The 16,489-nt window shown below is 37.5% G+C and overlaps 1 protein-coding gene across 2 annotated transcripts in view; it reads right to left on the bottom strand.

Moving 5' to 3' along the window:
- PDE4B (phosphodiesterase 4B) overlaps positions 1-16,489 on the bottom strand; it is a 541,693-nt gene that overhangs the window by 455,789 nt on the left and 69,415 nt on the right. The window contains exon 1 of one of the 2 annotated variants that reach the window (XM_049879523.1): positions 12,787-13,037. The exons of the other annotated variant lie outside the window; for it this stretch is intronic. Within the exon in view, the coding sequence (XP_049735480.1) occupies positions 12,787-13,022 (236 nt within the window). The 5' untranslated portion in view covers positions 13,023-13,037. Of the gene's footprint in view, positions 1-12,786; positions 13,038-16,489 lie in introns of those variants that run through there. 2 annotated transcript variants of the gene reach the window in all.

Genomic DNA, 16,489 nt, shown 5'->3' with positions numbered 1-16,489 from the left:
GACAGACTTTTTTTCTACATTTTTTACTGTGGTAAAATATGTGTAACATAAGATTTGTCATGTGAACCATTTCTAAGTGTACAATTCAGTGCATTAATTTCATTCATATCATTGTGCAACCACCACCCCATTTGTTCCCAAAACTTTTTCATGACCCCAGACAGAAACTCTGTACCCATTAATCAATAACTTCCCATTCTCCCCTTCCCCACCCCCAGTAACCTCTATGTACTTTCTGTATTTATGAATTTGCTTATTTCATATAAGTGGGGTCATACAAGATTTGCCTCTTCGTATCTGGCTTATTTCACTTAGCATAGTTTCCAAAGTTCGTTCATGCTGTATATGTATCAGAACTGTATTCTTTTATGACTGAATAATATTGCATGGTATGTACATACCATATTTTATTCCATTCATCTGTTCATGGTCACTTAGGTTGTTTTCACCATTTGGTTATGTGAATAATGTTGCTATGAACATTGGCATACAAGTCTCTGTTTGAGGCCCTGTTTTCAGTTCTTCTGGGTATATATATAAGAGTGGAATTGCTCAGTTATACAATAATCCTATGTTTACTTTTTTGAGAAACCACCAAACTGTTTCCCACAGCAGCTGCACCATTTTACCTTCCCACTAGCAATGGATGAGGGTTCTGATTTCTCCATATACCAACACTTGCTGTTTCTTTTTTTTCTTTTATTATTGCCATCCTGTAATACCTGTGAAGTGGTATCTCCTTGTGGTTTTGGTTTCCACTTCCTTAATGACTAATGAGGCTGAGTCTCTTCTCATGTGCTTGTTGTCCATTTGTGTATCTTCTTTGGAGAAATGTCTATTCAAGTCCTTTGCCCTCTTTTTAATTGGGTTGTTTGTCGCTTTTTATTTAGTTGTACAAGTTCTTTATGTAATATGAATATTAAACACTTGTCAATTATATGATTTCCAAATATTTTCTTTCTTTCTTTAAACTGTCTTTCCCATTTTTGAAGACACTTTCTAATGCACAAAGTTTTGGTAATTTTTTAAAGTTTTGATGAAATCCAACTTATCTATTTTTTCATTTGAAGCTCATGCTTTTTGGTGTCATATCTAAGAATTCATTGCCAAATCCAAGGTCATGCATATTTCCCCTAATGCTTTCTTCTAAGACTGTTAAGGCTTTAGCTCTTAAATTCAGGTTCTTTAATCCATTTTTGAATTAATTTTTTTATACAGTGTAAGATGAGGGTCCAACTTCATTGTTTTGCATGTCAATATTCACTTTTCTCAGTGCTGTTTTTTGAAGAGATTGCTTTTTCCCCATTGAATGGTCTTGTTGAAAACCATCCTTGTCAAAAATTAATTGGCCATAGACGTCAGGGTTTATTTCTGGGCTTCTGATTCTTTCCCATTGATATATTTGTCTATCCTTATGCCAGTACCACACTGTTTTGATTACTGTAGCTTTGTACTGAGTTTTGAAATCAAGAGTCTTGAGTCCTCCAACTGTTTTTCTCTTTTTTGAAATTATTTTGGCTATTCTGGGCCCCTTGAAAACTCATATAAAATATAGGATAGGTTTTTCCATTTTTGCAAAAAACACTGCTCAGATTTTGACAGCGATTACCTTGAATTCATAGATCACTTTGGTAATTCTTGTCATCTTAATGATATTAACTCTTCCAGTGAATGAAACATGGGATGTCTTTCCATTTATTTAGGTCTTCTTTAATTGCTTTCAGCAATGTTTTGTAGTTTTCAGTGTTCAAGACTTGCACCTCCTTGGTTAAATTTCTTCCAAAGTATTTTCTTCTTTTTGATGCTATTGTAAATTGAACTGTTTTCTTAATTCCCTTTATGGATTATTCATTGCAAGTGTATAGAAATACAGCCCATTATTGTGTGTTGATTTTGTATCCTTCAATTTTGCTGGTTCAGTTATTAACTTTAACAGCTTTTTTGTGGATTCTTTAGGGTTTTCTAGATATAAGACCATGTAATATACAAATAGAGACAGTTTGACTTCTTTCTTTTCAATTCTAGTGCCTTTTATTTCTCTTTATTGACTAATTGCTCTGGCTAGAATTTCCAGTACAATGTTGGATAAAAGTGGCAAAAGTGAGCATTCTTGTGTTGCTCCTGATCTTAGAGGAAAAGCTCTGAGTTTTTCACTATTGCGTATGGTGTTTGATGTGGGTTTTTCATATATGGCCTTTACTATTTTGAAGAGGTTTTCTTCTGTTCCTTGATTATCAATTTTTTTAATCATAAAACGGTGTTGAATTTTGCCCAATATTTCTTGCATCAATTGAGATGATCAGGTTTGTTGTTGTTGTTGTTTTCCTTTGTTCTATTAATGTGTGTATTACCTCGGTGGATTCTCTTACATTGAATAACTATTCAATTCTTGGGATAAATCCCACTTGGTCAAGGTGAATAATCCTTTTAATAAGCTGATGGATTCAGTTCGTTAGCTTTTTGTTGAAGATTTTGGCATCTATATTCATAAAGGATATTGGTCTGTAACTTTTCTTTTTCTTGTAGCGTTTTTATCTGGCTTCAGCATTAGGGTAATGGTGGCCTCATAAAATGAGTTAGGAAATGATCCCTTCTCTTCAATTTTTAGGAAGAGTTTGAGAAAGATTGATTAAGTCTTCATTAAGTGTTTAGTTGAATTCCCAAAGTGAAACCAAACAAACTCCACCCCTTATTTCCAATGTGCATAATTTGAAAGAAGTCTGAGTTGTGAGGAGTGTAGCTAGGAAGTGGGCAGCAAGCTATCTCTGTCAGGGAGTATACCGTGTCACAGGCATTCTTGTTCATCAAAGGCCTTGAAAAGCAGTAGCTCTTATTCCCGTCACAGAGAAAATGCCTAAGGTCTAGCAAGAAACAGCCTGAGGAGGTCAATAAATTGCCTTTTTTTAACTTAAAGTACACAGTGGGATTCAGACACAACTGTGGCAAACAAATTACTAGGAGTGACAGAGATGCCCAACCTCCCAGTTCAGAAAAAAACGAGATAGAGCAAAGAGAAAATGTTCACCCCTAGTAAAGGCAGGATGCTTGTTTTAGAGGACAAGCCTTATTAATTCACAATTTCCTCACTTTGCAAGTCATGGGCTCTTACTTCCAAGTTCCCTGGGGAAATCCTATAAAACGACTAAATTATTATAGCTATTGATGGTGTTAATTTTTAAAACATATCAGTGGAAAAATATAGATAATTAAACATTCTAACATATAATACGTAAACATATTAAAGACAAAATAACAACCAGATTCCTCTGTACAGTAGTTCCACCGAGCAAGTTAATGAGAGATACATAGAGCTTTCCTGAGCTGAAGCACCAACTGTGCTATTTGATGCATGGAGAATAATCAAATAAATAATTGTACAGGGCTACAGACAAATATTTACTTTTCAGTGCTACAGCCTAGGTAGTATGATTTTGTACACAGTGGCTTAATTAAATAGGCTACCTTGTAAAACACTTTGCCTCTAGTGAGATATTTTAATTAAACATGTATCTGCAATAACAGAGAACACAAAATAGGAAGATAGAGTAGCCAATTTGCAGAACAGGGATCAGAGCTATTAAGAGATGGATGGGGTAAGGCTGTCTGTAGAACATGTATCAACTACCTTTCTCTTCCTTCGACTCAGGCTAAAGGAAAATAGCTCTAAGAATAAAGAGCAGGAAATAGGAAATTTGTTCATCCTTTCATTTATTTTTTTCAAGAAATGTTTATTAATTGCCAGCCTTTCTTGTAATTGCCCTCCTGCAATTTAGTGGGGGTGACAGACAATAAAGAAAATATAACAGGCTAGTATATCTACAATGTGTTTTCCAGTAATAACAAGTGCTAAGAAGAAAAATAAAACACAGTAAGGGACTAGAAAGCAAAAGTAACAAGGGTGTCAGGAAAGACATCTTTTGCAAGTGATATTTGAGTAGAAGTTTAAAAGAGTGAATCATGTCAACATCTAGGTTTGAGTCTCATGGGCAGAAGAAGCACCAAGTGCAAAGGCTCTGTCTTAGGCTGGGTTGTCTAGAGAAAGGAAATATATATATGGGGGCCCTGGTGGCGCAATGGTTAAGAGCTTGGCTGCTAACTAAAAAGTGGGCAGTTTGAATCCACCAGCTGCTCCTTGGAAAACCTATGGAGCAGTTCCACTCTGTCCTGTAGGGTTGCTATGTATAAAAAACCCAAACCCATTGCTGTTGAGTTGATTCTGACTCATAGTGGCACTATAGGACAGAGTAGAACTGCTCTATAGGATTTCCAAGGAGTGGCTGGTGACTTCGAACCGCCAACTTTTTGGTTAGCAGCTGAATGCTTAACCACTATGCCACCAGGACTCCATATATATATATATGTATTATATATATACACATACACAAATATACATACACACATACACATATAATAAAACAAGGAAGAAATACTCATAAGAAGTACAGTCTTCCTTTCAGTAACCGGTCATGTGGTCCTAACTGGTATCTGGAACTACCTTCTTCTACCACCTATCCAGTATTTCCTTTGCCCTCAGTAAACACCTCAGATGATTGTGGTTCTTTGCCTCTTGGGGTGACTCAAACATTCATTCCTTAAGAGTCTGGGCCATTAGTAGTCATGTCGGAATTGGACTGCTGTAGTTTACCAAGCTGGGTTTACCACTGATTTTAATCACAGGGCATGGTAGTACTAAGAGACACCTTAAGGGATCTCCTGCATTCCAGACATACTCTTCTTTACCTCCATTATGTAATATCAATCCAATCTCCCTTTGGTAATCAAGATCAATCACATCAATCACATCAGCAAAAGAAGTCCCTTCTTTGCCTATTAATCCAGAGGCATGAGGAGTTCAAAGTGGCTGGGTGGCATTCCACTTCAATGGATAAGTGTTGTTTCTCCTGGTGGTACCATTCCTCCCCTTGCAAGTAAGATCTCTAGACTCGCAGAGCACAGAACTCTGCATAGGGTTGTGGGGACAGAAAGCAAAGGTTTTGCAAGCACATCACTAGGAGTAATAGTGAGTAGTGCCACTCCCATTTCTACCCCTTGATTCCTGGACCTCTTGATCCTGGCTATGGGAGAAATGGAAACCCTGGTGGCATAGTGGTTAAGTGCTATGGCTGCTAACCAAAAGGTCAGCAGTTTGAATCCACCAGGCGCTCCTTGGAACCTCTACAGGGCAGTTCTACTCTGTCTTATAGGGTCGCTATGAGTTGGAATCGACTCGATGGCAGTGGGTTTGGTTTGGTTTTTTTATGGGGGAAACACCACCATGTATAGGACGCTGGTTTAGAGCATATACAGCCTCCTGGAGAACACCACTCCAGCCCTGCAAGGTATTGCCACCTACTGGTGCCATAATTGTGTCTTTAGAAGGCCATTCCATTGCTCTATCAAGTTAGCTGCTTCTGGATGATGATGAACAACATGGTAAGACCAGTGAATACAAGGAGCATGGGCCCATTGCTGCACTTCATTTGCTGTGAAATGAATTTCTTGATCGAGGTAATGCTGTGTGGGATACAAGGATGGTGGATAAGGCATTCTGTGAGTCCATGGGTGGTAGTTATGACAGAAACATTGCATGAAGGGAAGGGAAATCCATATCCAGAGTAAGTGTTTATCCCAGTAAGAACAAAACACTGCCCTCTTCATGATGGAAATAGTCCAGTGTACTCAACTTGCTGCCAGGCTACTGGTTGAAAACCTCAAGCAATTGTTCCATATCGGGGACTCACTGTTCATCTCTGTTGCTGCCAGATTGGGCACTCAGCAGTGGCTGTAGCCAAGTCAGCTTTGGTGAGTGGAAGGCCATGATGCTGAGCCCATGCAAAACCTCCATTTCTGCCATTATGGCTACTTGGGCAATAACGGCAGTGGCTAGGGAAAGAGTATGACTGCTTTCCATAGAACATGTCATCCTATCCACTTGATTGTTAAAGTCTTCTGATCTTGAGGTCGCCCTTTGGTGAGCATTCCCATGAGAAACAAATATATTTACTTCTCTGGCCCATCCAGAGAGGTCTATCCACATATCTCTTCCATAGAATTCCTCATCACGAATCTCCCAATCATGTTCCTTGTAAGTCCCTAACCATTCAGCCAAACCATTGGCCATAGGCTACTAATTATTATACAATTGCACACCTGGCCATCTCTCCTTTCAAGAAAAATGAAAAAAGGTGCACTGCTGGAAATTCTGATCACTAGGAGGATTTCCTTTCACTACTGTCTTTCAGGGAGGTCACCTTATTCAAATCACACCCTTGCGTGAGTCACACCTTTTGTCTCACAAAAGATAAAAGGAGAGAGAAGAAAGCAGAGAGAGAAAGGCCTCACTGCCATCATGGAAGAAGAGCTGGGAGCACAGTGTGTCCTTTTAGATCCAGGGTCCCTGAACTGAGAACCTCCTAAACCCAGGGGAAGACTGATGCCAAGACACAGGGGGATCTCCAAGGAACACTGGGCCCACAGATGTTGAAAAGAGATAAGGACCTTTCTCTAGAGCTGATAGAGAGAAAGCCTTCCCTTTCAGCAGGTGCTCTGAATCTAGACTTTCGGCCTCCTAAACTGTGAGAAAATGAATTTCAGTTTGTTAAAGCCATCCGCTTGTGGTATTTCTGTTATAGCACCACTAGGTAACTAAGACAGGCCCTGAGGTGGAATCGTTCTTGGTTTGCTGAAGAACAACAGGGAGGCTAATATTGCTGGAGAGTAGGACATGAGGTCAGAGGTAGCCTGGGATCAATTCACGTAAAGCCTTGTAAAATGTGGTAAGCATTTTATATTCTTTTTAAAGAATCACACAATGCTGCTGATGTCTTCTTGAAGGTGATGTTAGAGAAGGAAGCGCTATTAACATCCAAGGAGAAAAACTGGGAGATTGCGAAAGAGGGAGGAATGGAAAAAGAAAGGAAATGAGATTTCACAAAAGGAGTTTAGACTTTAATAGGCAGCAGGGAAGCTTGCTGGGCCATCTTCTGGCACATGTCCTGGAGGTTGTCACCATTATTTTACAAAACCCTTTTTACAGTGAATATTTTAAAAATTCAATATATTGAAGATTCGAGGCCAGTAAAAGACCAGGAAAACAGTACTTATAGACTTGCATTACTGAGAAAATGCTTCCCGATTAAAGCAACAGAGTCAAGCTAAGAGGCAAAGATTTCCACTAGGATTCAATTCAAATTGTGGACACGGGTAATCCCTCCAAAGAGTCCACCTACAGGTTGCACTTAAAGCTAAGTAAATTACTACTGAGGTCACAGGGTTTCCCTAGAGCACCCATCCTCCCATGCACTTTTGCTGTGATCGTTTGATGCCTTTGGGAGAAGTGTTTCAACTAATACTATGCCTGGTATCACACTGTAGGTGATAAATGCAAGAGACACCAAATTTACATATTTTTCTCCCAGTTTCCATAAACAGTAATTTGTTAAGTTGTAAAGAATGTCATAAGCACAGTCTTCAATGTTATGAGATATACAAAATAATTAGAAGTCATTATCTCTTAAATGCACATTCTCCCTTTTCCCTTTGCCTCTCATCTCCTCCTCCAATCTATTCACCACACTGCCTGTAAAGACTCTTTCCAAACTATAGGCTATTTATGGCAATCCCCTTCTCACAACCTTCAGTGGCTCCCTACTGATGACAGAATAAAGCCCCAAGTCTTTTTCATGATATCAGAAGCCAAGGCCACGGTCCCATTCTACTGCTAGAGTCTTAGCTCCTATCTTTCCCACATTGCACCTTAGGCTATAGCTCCAAAGGCCTATGCTCACTGTTCCTCATGCTCAGCCAGTAGCTGCTGTGTCACCTTGGACAAATTATATGACCTTTCTGTGTTTGATTCCTTTTCCTATAAAATGAAAATAACAATAGTATATAACTCATGGGTTGTCACGGGATTAAACGAATAAATACATTTAGAACAATATCTGGCATATTGTAAGTGCTAAATAAATGTGAGCTATTATTATTATTTGCAAATGGGATTTCCTTTATTATTGTGTTGTTTGTCAAAAATTGTCATTTCTTCCCACTCTTCTCCTGGAAAACTCCTATTCACTCTTGAAGAGCCCACATCTGTTCTCTAAACTTTCCCTAATGCAATGGCCCATTCTCTAACGTTAGGTATTTTCTGTACTCCTATGACAAGTTAAGCATGCTTCTTCAATAGCATTATTCACACACCATTAATTAATTCTTAATGTATAAGTTTGTCTTCCAACTAGTATATGAGTCCTTTGAAGTTCTTTGAAGGCAGGGGCTCTATCTTTCTCATTTCTCATTTTGTTCTGCCCAGAGCAAAACCTGAACATACTAGGCTCTCAACAAATGTTTTTGTTCAAACAAATATCCAATCAATATATGTATAGAGGCACAGACGTTTCTCAAAGAATTTCTATATTACCAGGAAAGAATTCAAGGGAACTGAATAATACAAGGCACAGATTCAAAGTAAGACCAAAATTGCATAATATATGAGTGTGCCTAAAGTTCAGAGAAAGGTCAAGTATATACTATATTCACTGGTTTCTTTTTACTCTTCTCCAGTTATTGCAGATTTGCCTTGTCAAATACAAGTTTTTTTGGAATAGAAACCATGTATTTTCATTTTTTATACTCAAATAATGGGCACAAATGTATTCATTCATGAGCCTTTGTTAAAATGAAGGAAGATTTCCAAGCTATAGGTACAACTAAATATGAAAAGAAGGGAAAAATGTACATACACACACACACACACACACAGAGGCCATTTTTTCTCATACTAACTGCTAATCGAAGGAATATTGCTTTCCATGCAAGCGCGGACAATGAGACGGAAGGTGGAGCTCACCATACATTTGCTCTGCAAGAAGAAAATATAGAGGAGAAGTGTGCCCAGGATGTATTCAAGACCGCCAGCAGCATCTTTCTTCAGAGAGCATCATGCCTCTGATGCTAGAGAAGAACTGATGATTGAAGTCAGAACAGCAGACCAAAGGGGAGAAGGCTGAAAAGTAAACACTATGTGGCAAGTGTCAGTAAAGAGGCAGGCCAAATAAACCAGTAGGATAGCCTTATGCCTTGCGCGTTGTTACCCATGGTCTAGGGTAGGGATAAATAATACGCCAACCCAAGAATTCTGGAAGTATTCCTATTTCACCCTGTACCAGCCACGCCCTCAGTGGCGATGCTGAACATCCCATGGACACTTGGCAATGTATAGCATGTTTTTTATCTATATTTTCTCATATCACCCAGCAATGGGTATGGTGTCCACTTTTGTGTTTCAGAACTCAAAAAATAGTTCAGGATGATGGTTCACAGTCAAAAAATCATTAATGAACTAGAAATACTTGGAAAAGGTTAAAGTAATTCAGATTAATTTTATCTGCAACATGTTATATTGAAAGGAACATGCATTTGGAGTACTATTATACTCCAAAGGAAACTTAAATTAGATGGTATATGTGAACACTTCCAGGGAAGAACTTAAAGCGTAGTAGGTGTTGAAATGCATGTGGGTTGAATCTTTTTTTTTTTTTCTTCCTCACAGCAGTGCTCAATTATATGTGTGGACTGAACAACAACAACAACAAAACCCTAGGACAAATTGTTGAGCTTCAGGTTGATGCAGGTTCCTCTAACCCTTTTCTCAATATACATTGAGGACAAAAAGAATAGTAGGTAATTTCCTATATAAATATATAGATTAATCATGAGGAAGAATTTTTTAGTACCTGGACTATGAAATAGTGAAATTGTGTATTAAGTGAGGTTATAGAACTCTATTTTCTTTAGAGTCTTAAAAATAGGGCAGATTCCCATATGTCAAGGAGGAGTCCTGCCCAAGGGTAAAAGGGAGCGATGAGATAATCACCCAAATTCCTTCCAGATTCAAGATGGGGTAAATACTCTAATTAGTGAAAATACATTGAACATCTACTTTTCTTCAGATATTTTTAAAATAATCTCAAAGTCAGAATCACATGAGTATTTCTTAAATCTTCAATCTTTGCCATTATCCCACACTTCGTAACTTGGGTTTTCAAAACCAGAACTACACATTTATCTGACCAAAATATGAAATCTACAAATAAGATTAAAAAAAAAAAATGTTCAGTGGGTTTAGAGATAAACTGCATCCTCTGCATTGTTTAGCTTCATCATGAAAATTACTTTAATTTCAATGCTGGAATCAAAACAATCCAATCTTCTTAAAAGAAGTTTACTGTCTACTGTAAAGTAATAACATGTTTTTAGAGACTTCTAAGTGCATATCTTGGAATTTCTAACTTAAATGCATGCTTGGAAAATGCCAATCGTTGATCATGAAAGGCTGGTTACATTTCATCATGACAAAGAGACAAAAATACAAAATAATGTACTATGTTCTTATTTCCTCATATAACTATTCCTTATGACATTTAAAAATTGAAGCATGTAATTTTTAAGATTTGTGAAAAAGGCATTCAAATACATAAGATATAGGTCTATTTTCTAAAAATAAGTTATTTTACTTCAGGAAAATAAATTTGAAAAATGCTAACCATATATTTAGATTAAAAAATAGAAATTAATATAAACATGGGCTTAATCGGGAGCTGAAAACAAACTGTGATAAAGCTTCCCAAGAAACATAAGAAGGAGAGTATGTGAGTTGGGAGAGAAACAGAGTGAAAATGAATCACAGTCATAACTAAAGTTATTCTGTAAGTTTGATGATTAAAGGATTATTTAAACCTAGATTATGGTAACTATATTAAAGTGATATGTTTTCTTCTTTGGCAACTTGTGGAAAATTTTAACTCAACTAGAAGAAGAAGATTTTATTAGCGTAAGTTACCTCAAATATCATTTAATTGTTCTTTTTGCAACTTGCTGTAAGAAAATTTGTATAATGCATGAGTGAGACTTGCTCTTCAGTCTAATTATTTCAAAATTTGGGTATATTGAAAGGAAAAACACAGCGTTCATATCTCTATGTTCCTAGTACATTAAATATCTGTTCTAAATAAAAGAAAGGTCACATTAATATATTCAAGAATCGAATTTCTACATTAATGAAAACATTATCAAGGTTTTAAGCAGACTTACAGTAAATGGAAATTTGCTTACTAAAATTAAACATCCCTCTGGTTAATAAAATGATTTAATATAAACTCAAATAGTAAAACATAAGCATCTATTAATTAATTGTATATTTTCCATATGCATTCCTTTCATGACAACTAATTAATAATACATCTATATCGTCCCCTATTCAGTTATGCTACTTGGCAAAATACATGAAAATATACACACATTGGGGATGGGGTAAAACACATGAGCGAGAACTTCAGATCAGTACATACTTAAATATAAACTACTTTTCCTACAAATACCACCATTGGTAGGGTTTTGAAAAAAATTAATTCTGTGTATTCTACATTCTACAAATATGAGATAACAAAATATCAAGATTTAATTCATCAAGAAGATGACCAAAAAATTCTCCAAGAAAGCAATTAAATGAACAATAGTCCAGGGTCAGAGAATAAGAATAATCACATCACATTTAACCAAGTGAAGTATGTGTTGGCTTAACATGTAGTGTCCGTCAAAGACAAGCTACATCAGCCTAGGGGTAACTTTAATTTGCCAATGAACTGTGCAGTAGATGAGGCAGACAGACATATCTGACAAGTAGAAAACAGAATCCAAATAAAAATTAATTTCCAAAGACTGGATAACCTCAGTTTATAATGTTGGTTGGCCATCTAGTATGCAGTCACAAAATCACTGGGTTACAACTGCCTTGAAGAGGTACTAGTTTTCTTTATTGCTACGGCTCCTATTAAATAAAATCTACAGGTACAGACATCCAATTTTGGAGAGTGTCTTAATCTGAAAGAAAACATTTCCTCCCAAGAAATTTGAATACCTGGTGGTCTAACTTTTGCAGTTAAAGTTGATTTAATTTCTATTGTGTTTTTTCCTTATATTTTATTATTATGCTGGTTTAAGGAGGCTACCCTATTGTATATGCACTTCTTGTAAACATATATATTAAAGGAGTTGAGTACAATTTTTAAAGAGAGTTCTTGAATTATTTACTTGGCATTCCCGAAATAGCTATAAACTTGAAGTCATATTTATAAAAAAAAGATTCCTAAAGATAACTGCAATTTGAAATCATCAATACAAGTAATCACCTATGCAATTTTAGAAGTGGGAACTTAGCTTTCCCTTTCTCTAAGTTACCACTGTAAAGATAAAAGTCAGTAAATCAAAAACTCACTGGCTTATACACTGGAAATATAGTAGTGCAATAAATTAAGTTTAACTTTATATATTGTCTTAAGGAATAAACTGGAACTGAGATGAAAACACTGGCATTTTTTTACCAAAACATACTATATTTTTTTAAAAAAAGAATCAACAACAATAATCACAAAACAAACAAAAAGTCATCTTATTACTTCAATAGAGATTAAATAAACACTGACTTTTAAAGACTCCTTCATTATTCAATTTAACTGAAACGAGCTATGTATTTTTTTTTTTTATAAGCAGAAATTTTAAAGGCTCTGTAGGGTTAGAGGCTTATTTCAGCTGGAAACAGCTAGTAGCACAATGATAATTTAGCAGAGTGCATTATGTATTCTTCAGCTGACCCGCTCTCCATTCACTTCACACTTGTGGTATGTATTATGAGCAAAACTTAAATTTTCCATTTTCTACGTGTCTAAATCACTGCTGCTAATGCAATAATCTGAAAAGCACTGTAGATAGCTCCAAGTCCCGTCTTACCATGTATGAGCCACAGTGAAGCGACGACGCTGCCGAATGCTTTTATTCACCAGCAACTTTCTGAAAAAGCATGGTGAGTTCCTGGGCGAACTGCGTGGCGAAATTTTAGGAGATGTAGGTTTGTTTCCCGATAGTCTCGGAAGCTCAAGTTCTAAGTGCATTTGCTCCTTGAAAGTCTTTATGCAAACCTCAGATTCAGAAGCAATAAGTCCCTTTGAAGAATCTTTTGCTGTCATGTCTTGTATGGAGTGCTAGCTTTCACCATCCAAAACAAAAGCCTCAAACATAGCAGAGGCACTGCTGCAGGTTAGAAGGCTGCTAAGTCTGCAAACTATTTCCAGTTTAATTTGGGAAGCTGAGACTCCAGTGGATCAGCTGCTTAGAGCAAGAGCAGCATACTCGAAGAATGGCAAGTCAGGGCTGTCACAAGGAGCTTTATCAGCCTGGCTTTGCCTCTGAAAATGCGCCAAAGTGCTTCCTATGTCAGAAGCCTCCTTGTGGATGAGGTTTGTCTGCAAGCTACACACTGACACTCACTGAATTCATTCAGCTGAATATATCAACTCATGAAATATTCATAAAGGCTTCTGATAAATCCTTTACATGTAATAAAAAAAATCTCATCAAACAAGCTGCATTCACTAATGGATAGTAAGCAAAACCTAGTCATCAAGTCACTAGTTTTGTTTGCACAAAGAGCAGAACAAGAATCTGTCCAGCATGTGTAATGTTTAAAGTCTTCATTCAGAATTATCTTGCTATGTAAATGCACATAACAGTAGCTCCACCCACCAAATGCTTATTGGCCCAAGATTATTTAAACAACTGCACTCTGTCTCCCCCTGAACAACACCCTCCATTGCTCAGATTTTCACAAAATTTGTGAGGCTTCTCTCCCCATCACAGCGAAAACTAATTAAATCAGGGATTGTCCAAAAGCCTAGCTAAAAAGCCTTCCAAATGCCATTTCTGAATGAAAGGACTGATTTGCTGAAGTTTTTTCTTTCTTTCTTTCTTTCTTTTTCTTTTCTCCAGAAGATCCAAAGCAGCATCAATACAAAAAATGTCAGCTAACAGGAAAACATTGGATTTGGTTCATTCCCCCAAGGAATTTAAAGCCTAATCTTTATTCCAATAAACATTACCCTCATTCTTTCTGTTTAAGCTCATTGTTCACGGGTTGCCCAGAGCAGCCACTCCATGTTAGATGCGAAGCCACTTCTGACAGTGAAGTCTCCCCCAAACTGAAATAGGGTAACATCAGGGGAAAAGGAAGGCTTCCAGTTAAAGTGCAGAGTCAACGTCAAGCAGTATGCATGTGTTTGTGGGTGTGCAGGTAGGTATACACGAAACTGTATGTTTGTATATGTGTGTGCTTTGTTCACAAGGGCATGCAAGTGGGATATACGGGTAGGGAGTTCAAGAAATGTCTTGAGTCCAAGAGCAGAAAGTTGTAACCTGACATTTCATCTAAAAATACACCAGAATGTGGCTTCTATATTTTAAAAGGCACACAGAAGTAAAAAAAAAAAGAGTATTGTAGTGTTTGAAGTTTATGGATGTTGTGAAAAGCCTGTACCAGCAATGACTGCAACCAGGGCCAGCCTGATCTCACACAAATTTGACACAGCAGAACTAGGGCTAGTCAGTGACAGTGACAGAAAAGGAATGATTCTCAGTAAGACTTCAGTGAAAAGGGAGAAATGTACAGTTTCCTCTAAGGTAATATCATTCATATGTCATACACTCTGGCTAAAAATATGCTAAATATTGAAAGGGCTAAATGAAAGCAGATATGCAGGAACTTGCATACAGTAGCAAGCAGATCCCACACCAGCCCTTGGGGGAGATGGCTCAAACAAAATAAAAACCCGTAGCGTCGAGTCGATTCTGACTCACAGCAACCCTCTAGGACAGAGTAGAACTGCCCCAAAGAGTTTCCAAGGAGCGCTTGGTGGATTCAAACTGCTGACCTTTTAGTTAGCAGCTGTAGCTCTTAACCACTATGCCACCTTTTAAAGCTGCCAAAATATAGCAAGCATTTTTGGAATTTCTCCCCTCCCCTCCCCAATTATGGCAAATTTCACAGTCCAGATTTAGCTGTATGTAAACCAAATTTTGTCTTAGTTATCTAGTGCTACTGTAATAGAAATACCACAATAGCGTGCTTTAACAAACATAAATTTATTCTCACACAGTTTAGAGACCAGAAGTCAAAATTCAGGGTGCTGGCTCTAAGGGAAGGTTTATATCTCTCGTGGCTCTGGAAAAAGGACCTTGTTTCTTTGAGCTTCTCCTCCTGGGGGATCTTCCTGTGGCTCGGCTTCTCTCTTCCACCCCTCCCACCACCCCGCTTCTGCTTCTCCATTCCTTCTTTAATCTCTTTTATATCTCAAAAGAGATTGACTCAAGATACAACCTAATCCTGCTTTATTCACATAACATAACCTAAATCTCATTAACATAACCTAATCCTGCCTCATTAACACAATTCATTCACAAATGGGATTATAATCACAAGCAGAGGTAAGGATTTATAACACATTTTGGGGGGACACAATACAATCCATAACATTCCACTCTTTGGACCCCCAAAAATCCATACCATCCCAAAAATCTTGAGTCCAAAATTTCACCTAAGTTTCTAAATCAAATATGGATGAGGCTTTAGGTGTGTTCCATCCTGGGGGGGAAATTCCTCTTCATCTGTGAACATGTGAAATCTAGAATATAAATTATATGCTTCCAAAGTACAATGGAAGAAATGATGAAGTAAAACAGCTGAACAGAAAATTTCATAGGACAGTTTCAGAAGACAAAGTAAGGTGTTATAATGAAATGTGCAAAGACCTGGAGTTAGAAATCTAAAACGGAAGGACAAGCTCTGCCTTTCTCAAGCTGAAAGAAGTGAAAAGATTCAACCCTCAAGTTGCAATATTGAAGGATCCTATGAACAAAATTTTGTTGAAGATCATTCAAAAGCGGCTGCGGTAGTACATTCACAGGAAACTGCCAGATATTCAAGAGGATTCAGAAGAGGACCAGGAACCAGGGATATCACTGTTGATGTCAGATGGATCCTGGCTTAAAGCAGAGAATATCAGAAAGATGTTTACCTGTGTTTTATTGACTATGCAAAGGCATTCAACTGTGTGGATCATAAGAAATTATGGATGACATTTCAAAGAATGGGAATTCCGGAACACTTCATTGTGCTCATGAGGAACCTGGACATAGATCAAACAGAGCAGGGGAATGCTTCATCGTTTAAAGTCAGGAAAGGTGTGCTTCAGGGTTGTATCCTTTCACTGTGTTTATTCAATCTGTATGCTGAGCACACACGATAATCCAAGAAAGTGGACTATGTGAAGAATAATGGGGCATCAAGATTAGAAGAAGACTCATTAACAACCTGTGCTACGCAGGTGGCACAACCTTGCCTGTGAAAGTGAAGAGGACTTGAAGCACTTACTGATGAAGATCAAGGCTGCAGTCTTCTCTCAAAGAGAGAAATGAGCAATTTATCAGTTTATCAGTACAGTCAGCTTTCCATATCAGCAGGTTCCAGAACCATGGATTCAACCAACCTCGGATCAAGAAAATGTGGACCAAAAAAAAAAAGTTCCACAACAGCAAAACTTGAATTTGCCATGCACCAAGTGCTAAGCTGAATCCATGGAGATGAAGTGATGTGTGGGCATCC

This window comes from Elephas maximus, chromosome 3, assembly GCF_024166365.1.
Source record: "Elephas maximus indicus isolate mEleMax1 chromosome 3, mEleMax1 primary haplotype, whole genome shotgun sequence".
Classification (NCBI taxonomy): Eukaryota; Metazoa; Chordata; class Mammalia; order Proboscidea; family Elephantidae; genus Elephas; species Elephas maximus.
The sequence above is the reverse complement of the archived record's forward strand: the minus strand, read 5'-3'. Positions and strand labels throughout refer to the sequence as shown.